The 13,414-nt window shown below is 42.2% G+C and overlaps 1 protein-coding gene across 3 annotated transcripts in view; it reads right to left on the bottom strand.

The window, feature by feature from the left end:
- LOC106602677 (uncharacterized) overlaps positions 1-12,776 on the bottom strand; it is a 13,878-nt gene extending 1,102 nt beyond the window's left edge. Inside the window, exons 1-5 of one of the 3 annotated variants that reach the window (XM_014195431.2) lie at positions 12,376-12,513; positions 9,545-9,592; positions 8,343-8,416; positions 7,252-7,566; positions 1-1,922 (exon numbers count right to left, since the gene is read on the bottom strand). The exon at positions 1-1,922 is cut by the window's left edge and continues 1,102 nt beyond it. In XM_014195431.2, the coding sequence (XP_014050906.1) occupies positions 1,740-1,922; positions 7,252-7,566; positions 8,343-8,393 (549 nt within the window). In that variant the 5' untranslated portion in view covers positions 8,394-8,416; positions 9,545-9,592; positions 12,376-12,513 and the 3' untranslated portion in view covers positions 1-1,739. Of the gene's footprint in view, positions 1,923-7,251; positions 7,567-8,342; positions 8,417-9,544; positions 9,593-12,375 lie in introns of all 3 variants that reach the window. The other 2 variants (XM_014195432.2, XM_014195430.2) reach the window with 2 other exon arrangements.
- Between the last annotated feature and the right edge of the window lie 638 nt (positions 12,777-13,414).

Below are 13,414 nucleotides of genomic sequence, written 5' to 3'. Positions count from 1 at the left end.
CCTCCCCAATCCTAACCTTAACCATTCGTGGGAAAAATGCAGAACTGACCCAAGATCTGCTTTAAAGGGCAAGTACACTTAATGAAATAGCCTACCCTTTCTCATACCTTGTCATAACCCCAAAATGACCTGTTACATTGTTTGTGGTCTCTAAATAGATAGGAAGTCATTCAAGACTATTGGGATGCATCTTAAATGTGAAACAATTTGTGGTATTAAGATTTCCATCTAATGCATGATACCGGCCCACAAGGATCGGAAATTGGTATCACATAAACCACTGTCTTGAACCGGAAATCTACACTCCATTACCAAAGTGGATCCTGTAGCTGTCACCAACATTACATCTCATTTGTGGGATCGTTTTGGGATCCAGGGGCCAGTTTATCAGAACATTTAATCCAGATCAAAATGATCCTGTGTTGTATAAAATCATTTTTCCCTCTTCAGATTTGAAGTTTTAAGCCAATGCCAAACCAAATCTCTTACAATAACCACACTAAATGTTACAATCAAAATGATGCTGATATTTATGATCACATTACATTTGGAAGGAATATTGCCATTCAGTTAACATAAAGTGAGAACAGCCCACTGGGCACAGACGTCAGTTGGATGTCTATTCCACGTTGGTTCAACGAATGACGTGAAGACAACGTCGATTCAACCAGTGTGTGCCAAGTGGGAGGAGACTAAATGAAATGTTCTGAAAGACTGGCCGTAGTATGTCTGGAGTAGGCAAAAGGAAGGTCATGGTAGAATCCTTTGACTCTAGGCAGCAAAACCAGGCTGAGAACACATCTTGATACCAGGTGTAAACAGCAGAAATTCTTCAGTAATTCCTTAACTCGCTTTTTGCTGCATCAAACCCTGTTGAATTACAAAGATTATTTTTTTTATAGAATGTCAAGCTCTTGAATTGGAGATTTTAAAGGGATTGACTCAAGTGGTGAACAGTTTATGTAACTCCTTAATTCTATGTTCGTCAAAGGTCAAATAGAAGTTGCTTATATTTGTCCTGTTTCACTGCATGTATACGTGTGAGGTGTGAAATGGAAATGTGTTTTTTGTATATCCCACTCCCCCTGAAACACAGCCAGGTATCAGCCATTATTGATGGAGACCCTGGAGCAATTAGGGTTAAGCGCCTTGCTCAAGCGCAGATCAACAGATTTTCTTCCACCTTGTCAGCTCGGGGATTCGAACTCACAACCTTTCAGTTACTGGCCTAATGCTCTAACTGCTAGGCTACCTGCCACCCAGTGTCCTATGTTTGTTAGCAGCAAGTGGAGCTACAGCGCAGAGCCCTTGTTAGAAAAGTATCTCTTGAATGACCAAATCAACACTGTTATGTCACACATTGGTTGTATGTTGTAGTAGACTTTCTTATGTGTCCATGTCACCACTCTGTATATATTTATTAACTTTAACATATACTCTTCTCACTCTTTTCACAGAATCTTTATACTTCCACTGGCTGTTGTCACTCTTTTCCTTCTCTTCATTCCATCTCTCTCAGCCTTTCTGACTCCTGCCTGCCTTCTCTCTTTCTTCTTCCACGTCACATTCTCCACCTCATCCTCTCAATCTGTTTACCTCTCTCTCTCTTTCTTTCCATCCATACCTCTTTCTCTCTCTCTCTCTCTCTCTCTCTCTCTCTCCTCACCCCATCCCTCTCTTTCTTTGTCTTCCCTGCTCTCTCCTTCCTCACTCACAGGCTACTCCCAATCTCTACTATCTCATCTCCGGGTCCTCCTCCCTCTTGCCTTCCCCCTCGTTCCACGCTCCTTGGGGGCGGCTCCGTCAGGGTGCAGGTCCTTCAGGGTCTTGGAGGCGGTGAGCGTCCAGTGCTCCAGCTCGTTGAAGATGCGATAGATCCAGAGCTTTAGCGCAAACGGGCTGCCGTTCACCGGACCATCTATCTACTCACGAGAGGGGGGGGGTTGTAGAAGAAGAGAAAGGGAGGGGGGAGAGAGAGAGGGTTAAGGAGGGACAGTCAGAGACAGAGAGCAGACAAAGTGAGGGAGGGAGAGGAAGAGAGAGAGAGAGACCGACAGAGAGAGAGCGAGGGATAGAGTGTGATGTGTTAGAACAGTGTTTCCCGAATCTGTTCCCCGGAGATCCAGAGGGTTGTATATTTTTGTTCTAGCACACCCGATTCGACTGGTGGACTAATCAATGCCTGGTCAAACCCGGGGTGTGCCTCAGGAATAGATTAGGAAACACTGTACTAGAACATACAGTGGTGTCTGAAATTATTGACACCCTTGATAAAGATGAGCAAACATGACTGTATAAAATAAATAATTCAAATACTGAGCTATATTGTATCTTTAAAAAAAAATGGGAAATTAGATTATTTATAATAATACATTTGCTCAGAAACAGTGATTTTGTTTATCAAGTAATATATATTTTCAAAAAGGTAGGAGTTAAAATTATTGACACCTCTGTTTTCAATACCTCACCTTGTGACCATAACAGCACTGAAACTTCTTCTAAAATGTTTTATGAGTTGGAAAAAACATAGGGATCATAGACCATTCCTCATTGACATTCTTCTTCTGCACTTATAAACTGCCCTCTTATATTCAAACCACAGGTTTTCAATGATATAGCAAGATGGCGCCGACAGACATGGCAGCTCTGCTTCTAGCTCCAAAACAACTTTGCAGTATTAAGTTTTTTTACATTACATTATTAGCCCAGAATGTTTTTTGTGTTATTACATACAACCAGAAATAACTTTTGGATATCAGAGTGACAGTAACTCACCAGCATTACGACCAGGAATACAACTTTCCCGAATTGGATTCTTTGTTCGTACCCCCTAGGGCAACTGAACTTATCCCAGAGGCTGCTCCAAGACGCCGCCGGTGGAGAAGAGGTATTCGGAGTGGACTTCTAGTCCGACTCAGGAGGCGTGCACACCATCCACCGCTTCCGAGTATATTACTTGCTAATGTTCAGTCTCTGGACAATAAAGTAGACAAGCTCAGGGCGAGGATCTCCTCCCAGAGAGAGATCAGGAACTGTAACATACTCTGTTTCACGGAATCATGGCTCTCTCGGGATATACTGTCTTCGTTCATACAGCCAGCTGGGTTCTCAGTACATCGCACAGACAGGAATAAAGAACTCTCTGGGAAGAAGAAGGGCGGTGGTGTATGTTTCATGATTAACTTCTCATGGTGTGATTGTGATAACATTCAGAAACTCAAGTCCTTTTGTTCACCCGACCTAGAATACCTCACAATCAAATGCCGACCATATACCACGCAAGAGAATTCTCTTTGGTTATAGTCACAGACGTGTATATTCCCTCTCAAGCCGATACTCCAACGGCCCTCAAGGAACTACACTGGACTTTATGCAAACTGGAAACCACATATCCTGAGTCCCCATTTCTAGTACCTGGGGATTTCAACAAACCAAATTTGAGGAAAACACTACCGAAGTTCTATCAACACATTGACAGTAGTACTCACTCTGGTAAAACCACCCTTTCGGAATGCCTACAAGGCCCTCCCCCGCACTCCCTTCGGCAAATCAGATCACGACTCCATTTTGCTCCTCCATTCCTATAGGCAGAAACTCAAACAGGAAGTACTTCAAGATTGTTTTGATCACGCAGACTGGAATATGTTCCGGGTAGCCTCTGAGAATAACATTGACATACATCATCAGGAAGTGTATAGTGGATATTGTTCCCACTGTGACTATTTAAACCTACCCAAATCAGAAACCGTGGGAAAATGGCAGCATTTACGCAAAACTGAAAGCACAAACCACCGCATTTAAGCATGGCAAGGTGTCTGGGAATATGGTTGAATACAAACAGTGTAGTTATTCCCTCCGTAAGGCAATTAAACAGGAAAAAACGTCAGTAGAGAGACAAAGTGGAGTTGCAATTCAACGGCTCAGACACGAGACGTTTGTGGCAGGGTCTACAGACAATCATGGATTACATAGAGAAAATCAGCACGTCACGGACACCAATGTCTTGCTCCTGGACAAGCTAAACATCTTCTTCGCCCGGATTGAGAATAACATGGTGCCACCGACGGTGCCACAGACGGGGCCCGCTCCCAAGGACTGTGGGCTCTTGTTCTCCGTGGCCGACAAGGGTAAGACATTTAAGTGTGTTAACCCTCGCAAGGCTGCTTGCCCAGACAGCATCCCTAGCCGCGTCCCCAGAGCATGCACAGACCAGCTTGCTGGAGTGTTTATGGACATATTCAATCTCTCCCTATCCCAGTCTGCTGTCCCCACTCGCTTCAAGATGTCCACCATTGTTCCTGTACCCAAGAAAGCAAAGGTAACTGAACTAAATTACTATCACCCCGTAGCACTCACTTCTATCCTCATGAAGTGCTTTGAGAGGCTAGTTAAGGATCATATCACCTCTACCTTACCTGACACCCTAGACCCACTTCAATTTGCTTACCGCCCCAATAGATCTACAGACGATCCAATTGCCATTATACTATTCCATCTGGAAAAGAGGAATACTTACGTAAGAATGCTGTTCATTGACTATAGCTCAGCATTCAACACCATAGTACCCTCCAAGCTCATCATTAAGCTCAGGGCTTGGGTCTGAACCCCGCCCTGTCCAACTGGGTATGGACTTCCTGACGGCTGCCCCCAGGTGGTGAAGGTAGGAAACAACACCTCCACTTCGCTGATCCTCAACACAGGGGCCCCACAAGGGTGCATGCTCAGCCCCTCCTGTACACCCTGTTCACCCATGTCTGCATGGCCACCCACGCCTCCAACTCAATCATTAGGTTTCCAGTAGACACAACAGCATTAGGCCTGATTACCAACAATGACGAGAGAGCCTACAGGGAGGAGGTGAGGGCCCTGGTGGAGCGGTGCCAGGAAAACAACCTCTCCCTTAACAGAGGTCGTGGACTTCAGGAAACAGCAGAGGGAGCACGCCCCTATCCACATCGACGGGACCGCAGTGGAGAAGGTGGAAAGCTTCAAGTTCCTCGGCGTACACATCACTGACAATCTGAAATGGTCCAGTGTGGTGAAGAAGGCGCCACCACCTGGTACGGCAACTGCACAGCCCGCAACCACAGGGCTCTCCAGAGGGTGGTGCAGTCTGCCCAACGCATCACCGGGGGCATACTGCCTGCCCTCCAGGACACTTACAGCACCCGATGTCACAGGAAGGCTAAAACGATCATTAAGAACATCAACCACCTGAGCCACAGTCTGTTCACACCGCTATCATCCAGAAGTTCAAGTCAGTATAGGTGCATCAAAGCTGGGACAGAGAGACTGAAAAACAGCTTCTATTTCAAGGCCATCAGACTGTTAAATAGCCATCACTAGCCGGCTTACCACCCGGTTACTCAACCCTGCACCTTAGAGGCTACAATTTGATTTGATTTGGGTTTCTGGTCCGGAGACTGAGATGGCCATTAGAATAATGTTGATTTTATGGCCAATTTAACAATTTATTTGTGGATTTTGATGTGTGCTTGGGGTTTTTTTTTTGCTGGAAGATCCACTTGCGGCAAAGTTTCAGCCTCCTGGCAGAGGCAACCAAGTTTTTGGCTAAAATGCCTTGGTACTGGGTAAAGATCATGATGCCGTTGACCTTAACAAAGGCCCCAGGACCAGTGGAAGCAAAATAACCTCAGAACATCAAAGAGCCACAACCATATTTTACAGTAGGTATGGGATTATTTTCTGCTCATGCATTCTCATTTCGATGCCAACCCCATCACTGGTGTGCGTGGCCAAAGAGCTCTACAAATGTCCAACAAATTGCCACTTGGATTGGAGCAGGTGCTTTGGTCAGATTACATGAGAATTAGGTCTTTGGCCACGCACACCAGTGCTGCAAGTGGATTTCCCAGCAAGACAATAACCCCAAGCACACATCAAAATCACATTGACTCGGTACCGGTGCCCCCTGTATATAGCCTCGTTATTGTTATTTTATTGTTACTCTTTTTTTTTACTTTAGTTTATTTTGTAAATAATTTCTTAACTCTTATTTTTCTTGAAACTGCATCATTTGTTAAGGGCTTGTAAGTAAGCATTTCACGGTAAGGTCTACCTACTCCTGTTGTATTCGGCATATGTGGCAAATAAAATGTGATTTGTTTTGAAAATCCACAAGGAATTGGTTAATTGGCCATAAAATCCGCATTTTGCAATGGCCATCTCAGTCTCCGGATTTGAAACCCATTGAAAACCTGTGGTTTGAATTGAAGTGGGCAGTCCATAAGAGCAGACGAAGGATATCAAGAATCTGGAAGGATTCTGTATGGAGGAATGGTCTAAGATCCCTCCCAATGTGTTCTCCAACTCATACATTTTTTTTTGAAAAAGGTTAAGTGCTGTTATCGTCATAAGGTGAGGTATTGAAAAAGGGGTGTCAATAATTTTGACCCCTTACGTTTTTGAGAGAAAAAAATGAAACTTGTTAAACAAAATGTATTTTTCTGATCAATAATATTAGTATAAAATAATATAATTTCCCAATTTTTTGGAGCATACAATATAGCTCAGTGTTTGAATCATTTATTTTATACAGCCGTTATCTTTATTAAGGGTGTCAATCATTTCAGACTCCACTGTATATATACAGTACATGTAAACAACTGATTTGACCTAACCGTATATAAATAATGAATAACAATCTATGATTAATAAACTATGTAATATAATCAGTTTGTTTATACTAGAAAGGATAGTCCTTACATAAAGTTTATAAGCTTATCATAAGTTGTTAACAAAAGCCTAATTTCTTCCTCTCCTCCTTGAACTCATCACTGATCTGAAATATTAGGGATATCTGAAAGCAAAATGTTTCCACCAGTCTTATCTGTCGTCTATACGTGGCCCTGGTTTACACTAAAAAGGGAAATTAATATTGCTGCTACCTTGCTCTCCAACCAAGGTACATGAATTGAGGAGCAAACTGAAGTGAAGAGGAAATTCAGCAACTCTTGGAAGACTGTCAGTTGATAAAAAGCTTTATTATTGTTAAAACCAACATGTTTTGTCCCATAGCCTTCATCAGGGTTCACCACACCAGCTATGTCAGATCAAGGATGACTTCCAAGTTGGATTTTACAGTTATTTTACAAGTATTGAAAGGAGGCCTGCTGGGTCTACTGAGGGTTTCAAGTTGGTACTGTATATTAACCATTAGTGGGGCAAATTCAAAACTGACCCCAGATCAGTGTCTAGGGGCAACTTTACCATACACCAGTAATTCTGTACCTCAGTATTATTCGGATCAGGAGTGAAGGCTGCAGTTCCAGCTCCGTCCGCCAGGAGGAGTCGTGTGCTCTCTAGCAGGTGCCCCAGCCGGTCACTCACTGTTTTCTTCTGGCTCTCGTATTCGGTCCTGTTCCTGTCGTTTCCCACCCCCTCTTCCCGGCCAATGGCATGCTCCAGGAGGTTCCGGCACTGTTGCAGGGCGGAGTAGAGGCGCCACAACATGTCATTCGACGAGAGCTGGGAGGAGAGTGGTGGCACGGTCACCAGGCGGTCCCCCCCGATGGTGAGTTCCTCGGCGAACGTCTCCTTTTTTCTCTGAAGTGGGGAGTGAGGAGGAGGGATGGAGAGAGTGTGGAAGTGGAGAGGAAGAAGAGGGTGATGGCGTGTAAAGACAAAACACATTAGAAGTGTTTAAAAGTACATTTCCATGACAGTGAGTGGAGAAAAACTCATGTTTTAGTGCACAACCAAACTGTTACAGGGCAAGGCAATCAACCACAAATGACCAAAGTCAGGCATAACCCAATGATTAGTGCACAACCAAACTCAATGTGCTAATGCAACTCAAAGGCAGCAATGCTAATCCAGTTCTCTAAAAGAGACGTGGCATATATGACCAAAGGTATACTGCTTAAGTATTTTGTTCATCAAATATAAAGTACTAGTCATAGCCTTAACACATTTGGGCAAGCGTTTCAAAGACATCACTTTTTTGTATTTTGCAATACCACCATGGACACCACGTTTAACTGCTCCGGAGGCTGAGGCTGTCAGAATATGGACGCCGTAGTAAATGGAAGCTGTGGCCATGAGGAATGTATATATGAATAAGTCACTCATTCCGAGTTAGCGTTTAAACCAAACTGCTTGTGCAATGGTTGACGAAGTACAAAAAGAGCTGACCTAAGAGACTATGGCGGTAAAGAGCCTGTTTGAGCATTTTCCAATGATAATCTAGCAATTTTCCCTGATGAGCAACAACTGGCAAATGTTTGAACCCTATTGCGGTTAGGACAACATCCGCCCTGGCCCCATCGGAACAGAGAGGTTAGTGGTTCAAATGGATAGCTGGTTCAACTACCAGAACCAACCTTCCCCAACTTCACTCCAGGGGGACAAACAGGCAGGATGTGTGACATCATAGGTGTCGAGTCTCTCTCTCTCTCTGTGAGAGAGAGAGAGAGAGAGAGAGACAGAGAGAGAGAGACAGAGAGAGACAGACAGACAGACAGACAGACAGACAGAGAGACGAGAGAGAGAGAGAGAGAGAGAGAGAGAGAGAGAGAGAGAGAGAGAGAGTTATTATATTCTATTGCATCTAGATCAGAGTATAGTGAGAGAGCTGTGACTCCATTGAGTACCTGGCCCCCGGTCACGACATTACACCAAGGTGCTAACATTCTGACCACCGTGAATATGATTCTGTGCCTGTGCGGTAGAATGATTACCGTGTAACATCGACCAGGCAGCCCTGCTTATACAAGAGCAATGGTCAAGTAAATGTGTATATAGGCTTGTAATAGGCAGTAGTGGAGTGAGCTATGAACTTTGAGGGATAGGCCTATATTGTATAGGCCTGTCTAGAGGGAGAGGCAAAGGTACGGCAAACCAGAGACAGCAAGCTCTTCACTGTCATGATCTATTACAATACATTATTACGAGTAATGACTGTGTTGATAGATAAGTTGAAAACTATTAGCATATTTGTGGGCTGTATCTTGAATAAATGCACATAAACCGCAAATGTATATATGTTGAATAATATATGAAAACATTTCTATTTAGTTTCTATGTTATTTACTTTCAGTTTCAGTGTTAGGGACAGAAAGAAGCCTATATGTGGGAGGCTAGGAGACATGTATGTGTTGTATAGTTTTTGTGTTTTTTTGGGATGTCACTTCTTCCACTGTGGGGAAGTAATGCATAAGGGGCAATTCCATGGTAACGTAATTACGCTTTGACTTAGATTTTTATCTTAAAAAATGTATGCCAAACCAAAACCATTGATTTCAAAGTTGAACAAACCATACGATTCTATGCACAAGGACTAGTTTGAACAAGAAAAGTTCACATAAACACATTTACTGGAAGAACTGTGCAGATTCAAAGTTTGGTAACAGAATTACAATAAGTTTCCCTCAGATGTTTAAGCACATTATCCAAAAACTATTGTTTAATATTAACTTTAAAATATTTCTGCAGAAATAATGGGGTGTCAGCTACGACATGGCACTTTGAGTTTGAAAAAACATATATTTTGGATATTGAACTACAGTAGGTGAAATGGATTTACCTCCGGTAATGGAATTACGGTAACAGAATTACATCATGGGTCCCTGATCTGTGGTGTACAGAAATGCATAATTATGGATATGAATATCATTCCCTTCATGGTGATGTATCCTGAATAGCTACACAGGTAGAAATATGCAATATTCTTATTTTGCATATTTGGTTATTATTCTACACACTGGCTATTATTGTAATGAGCCCCCCCGCCCCCCCCCAAAAAAAGAAAACACATTTGGTTGGTCTGGTCCAGACCAAATCTGAACCAATCATAGACTATGTTTCACAAATTTCAAAATCACATTAGAGTTCAGTACAGTACATATGTTCAGTACGATACTGAACATTATACTGTACTCTACTCTAGTGTACTCTACTGCACTGTACTGAACTCTACTGTGATGTACTGTGATGTCCAAACTTGTGAAACATAGACGTCTATGATTGGTTCAGATTTGGTCCAGCCATGGATGTCCGGTGTCAGTTGGTGCTCAGTGGGTGAGGATACTTGTTACTGTAAATGGAAAGAGGGTAGAGGGTAGGTGTCATGGTAGATCTCAGGAGAGTGACATTAACTGGAGAGAGAGATACCACAGTGTGCCATCACAGCAGCAAGATTTGTGACCTGTTGCCACAAGAAAAGGGCAACCAGTGAAGAACAAACACCATTGTAAATACAACCCATATTCATGTTTATTTATTTTCCCTTTTGTACTTTAACCATTTGCACATCGTTACAACTGTATATATACACATAATATGACATTTTAAATGTCTTTATCTTTTGGAACTTCTGTGAGTGTAATGTTTACTGTTCATTTTTATTGTTTATTTCACTTTTGTTTATTATCTACTTCACTTGCTTTGGCAATGTTAACATATGTTTACCATACCAATAAAGCCCCTTGAATTGAATTGAATTGGATTGAGAGAGAGAGAGAGAGAGACAGAGAGCAGCAGAGAGGAAGCGTGAGAGGGAGGGGTTGTCCAGTCTTGCTTTGACCACCAGATGGCAGAAGAAAAAAAAAATGTATGAGCTAAACGTAGCAGTATACCAGTGGAAGGGAGGACAGTAGCAGGTGACCTAACTGTGGCTTGTGACTACTACTCTGATTTTCCATTGTAGCCTTTTCAATTGCAGTAATTCCCTTACTACAATTTGGTAACAGAACTATAAGTTTTAATCAACTAATAATTCATGAACAAACTTGATATCAATAAGAACACTATAACGAATTGGTAGGTCTACGTTTACATGTTACTTCTGTGAACTTTCATTATCCTCCCTCCTCATGAGGGAGAGAAATTAGAAAATATCTTCAAGATATGTGGGTTTTGGTAATGGAATTACAAGGCACACGACAATGTTTGTTAAACTTAACAAAAACATTTCTCCAAAACGAAATAGGAAAGTGTTGATATTAGTTGGCAGGGGTCTTTATTTCTACATTGTTGTGTTTTGGTGTATCTCTAATACCTTTTTAAGATGTTAGATGCTGTCTAAGACCCCTTTTCCATCTGTTTGACCAGAAATAAAAGCCTTTGATTATTCCTAATTTTTAGGATGGAAAGTGGTTGAAAAATGTATATATGCCTTAATTTCTAACAAATAAAAACTCAGCTTTCATTTGACACCCAATTTGACATGCACCTATGTACTTTACATGTTGGTGTTCATGGGTCCGTTAAAATGGAAACGCCCTAAGGTGATGGGTCAGGTCATAGGTTAGGTTAGCTTTAAAGGTAGACTCAGCGAGATGACGTAGATGCACGAAGTGAACAGTAGTAGTGGGAACATTTTTGCAACAATCAAGAGCGTTGCGTGCTTTAGCCTTACAACTCAAACGCGCCCAATATGGTGATGCTTGTGGCAATGTCATCTTGCTGAGTCTACCTTTCAGTTATAAAGTCAATCTCAATGTGAACCATCAGATTCAAAAGCTTGAAACCCCCATAAAAAAAGATTGAAAACCCCATTCGATTTTTGCCCCCATTTTTTTTAAACTGAACATAATTCATTAAGGTTTTTATTTTAGTTAGTTTTGGTGTCAAAGATAATAATTTCAGTTAAGTTGTAGTTTTTCAAACGGGTTTGTTCATTATTTTACTTCGGTAAAAAAAACGAATATATATATATCAGACCTTATTGCCTAATATTGTGCAGGTTATTGGGGTGGTGATCCAAAAGCATTGTCTTATAGTTAGTTGGCTGATAGATAAAGGTTACATTCGTAACCGCTTCCCTTCCTCCCAGCAAAGAGCCCGAGTCCGCAGGTTGAGGTGTGTGCGCATTGGCGGGGATTTATCTGGCTATTTGGCAGGAAATAAAGAATACTGTGATCATTCGCACCCCATCATTCACATAGTGTCATTCATTGAGTGAAAAAGCGATGCACATAGAAAAACGTGCATGTCCGGACATCGACCCGTGCGCCAGAAAACTGCCTACCTCTGTCATTGTTTTTATATGGGGCGTGCATGACTATTCACATATTCACTCCCCCTCCTTTTCTAGCTACATTCCTGGACCCCACTCCTGGATCGGATGCCACACACACACACACACACACACACACACACACACACACACACACACACACACACAAACACAAACACACACAATCCATCAATACATGTCCATGCATCAACACATTTCCATATCCCAGTCTTCCATATCCCTTCTTCCATATCCCTTGCATAGGCTAGACTACTGGCCAAATGACATGTTTTGTCAAGTAGCCAGTAGGCCTAATAACAGGTTAATAATTGCGAAGCGAAATGCACTAGCCTGTCCAGACTTCACCCACTCTAGGCTACACTCGAATAAATACTTACATACAGTTCCAATAAGAGGGCGCATTCATGGTGCAACTGCTCAGCAATAGCAGCTGCCCTCGCAGTTCGAGACTGTTCCGAACCAGTCCCTCTTCTTGTCCGTGTCCCTGCCATATTCAGTAAAGTAGCAACAGACAGGCACCGGATAGCGTTAACGGTTTTTTTTTTTACCTTCTCTTACGTCTACTAGTTTTCCCGTTTCATATTCCTAAAAGTTACACAGCCAACAGGAAGCGCGTCTCGGCCTTTTCTCACGCTGTAACCAAGCCAGTTAATTAATTACCTTTCTGAAAACGAATTCCTTCCCTAACTTCCACAACTTTACCCCTTGTGTTACTATGTTACAGTATTAATGTCCTTGTCTAGTGCCACTCCTCCCCTTCCCTTGGGTGGTTTATGTCAGGCAGGCATGTGGAATTTAACGGGAGAACTAAAGCGGAGGCGTGTGAATGGGAGGAGTCGCACGTTGGTGAACTATTATTTATACATGAAGAGTTGAAACGAATTAGCTTGACAGAATTACGAATCCATTCACCAGGACTAGTGATGCGTTGATTTTCCTGTCGTTACTAGGAAAGTCGGAAATGTCAGACTTGCTAATTGGTTGTAGTTATATACGTGCTGCGTTCAATCAGTTAGCAAGTATGACATTTCCGACTCTCCTAGTTCCTACTAGCACAATTGTGGTATAGGCTATATCAGGGGAAAGTCCTCAAAGCAGCAGTTTACATCCCAAATTAATAACTCAGCTGATTTGATGATCAAGTATAGTTTTATTATTAGGTTATTGTGTGGCTCTATAGTTATTGCTTGTCAATAACCGGGAAAATCTGTTTATAACCAAATCATAGGCTAATATGCATATGCCTAGAAAATAGTTATTTTTTATTTTCCATTTCCTGGAACGTTCTATACTGTTGCACGGTCGGGATTAGTAACATTATTGTAGATCGCGGGGGATAGAGGGAGCCTGTTGTATATACTGAATTATTAGAGAAATAACGAGGGCTAAAAGTTTACAAAAGGGTTGGTGTGGTAT

This window comes from Salmo salar, chromosome ssa04 (assembly GCF_905237065.1).
Source record: "Salmo salar chromosome ssa04, Ssal_v3.1, whole genome shotgun sequence".
NCBI lineage: Eukaryota > Metazoa > Chordata > Actinopteri > Salmoniformes > Salmonidae > Salmo > Salmo salar.
Note: the sequence above shows the minus strand (reverse complement) of the source record. Positions and strands in the feature narration are given on the sequence as shown.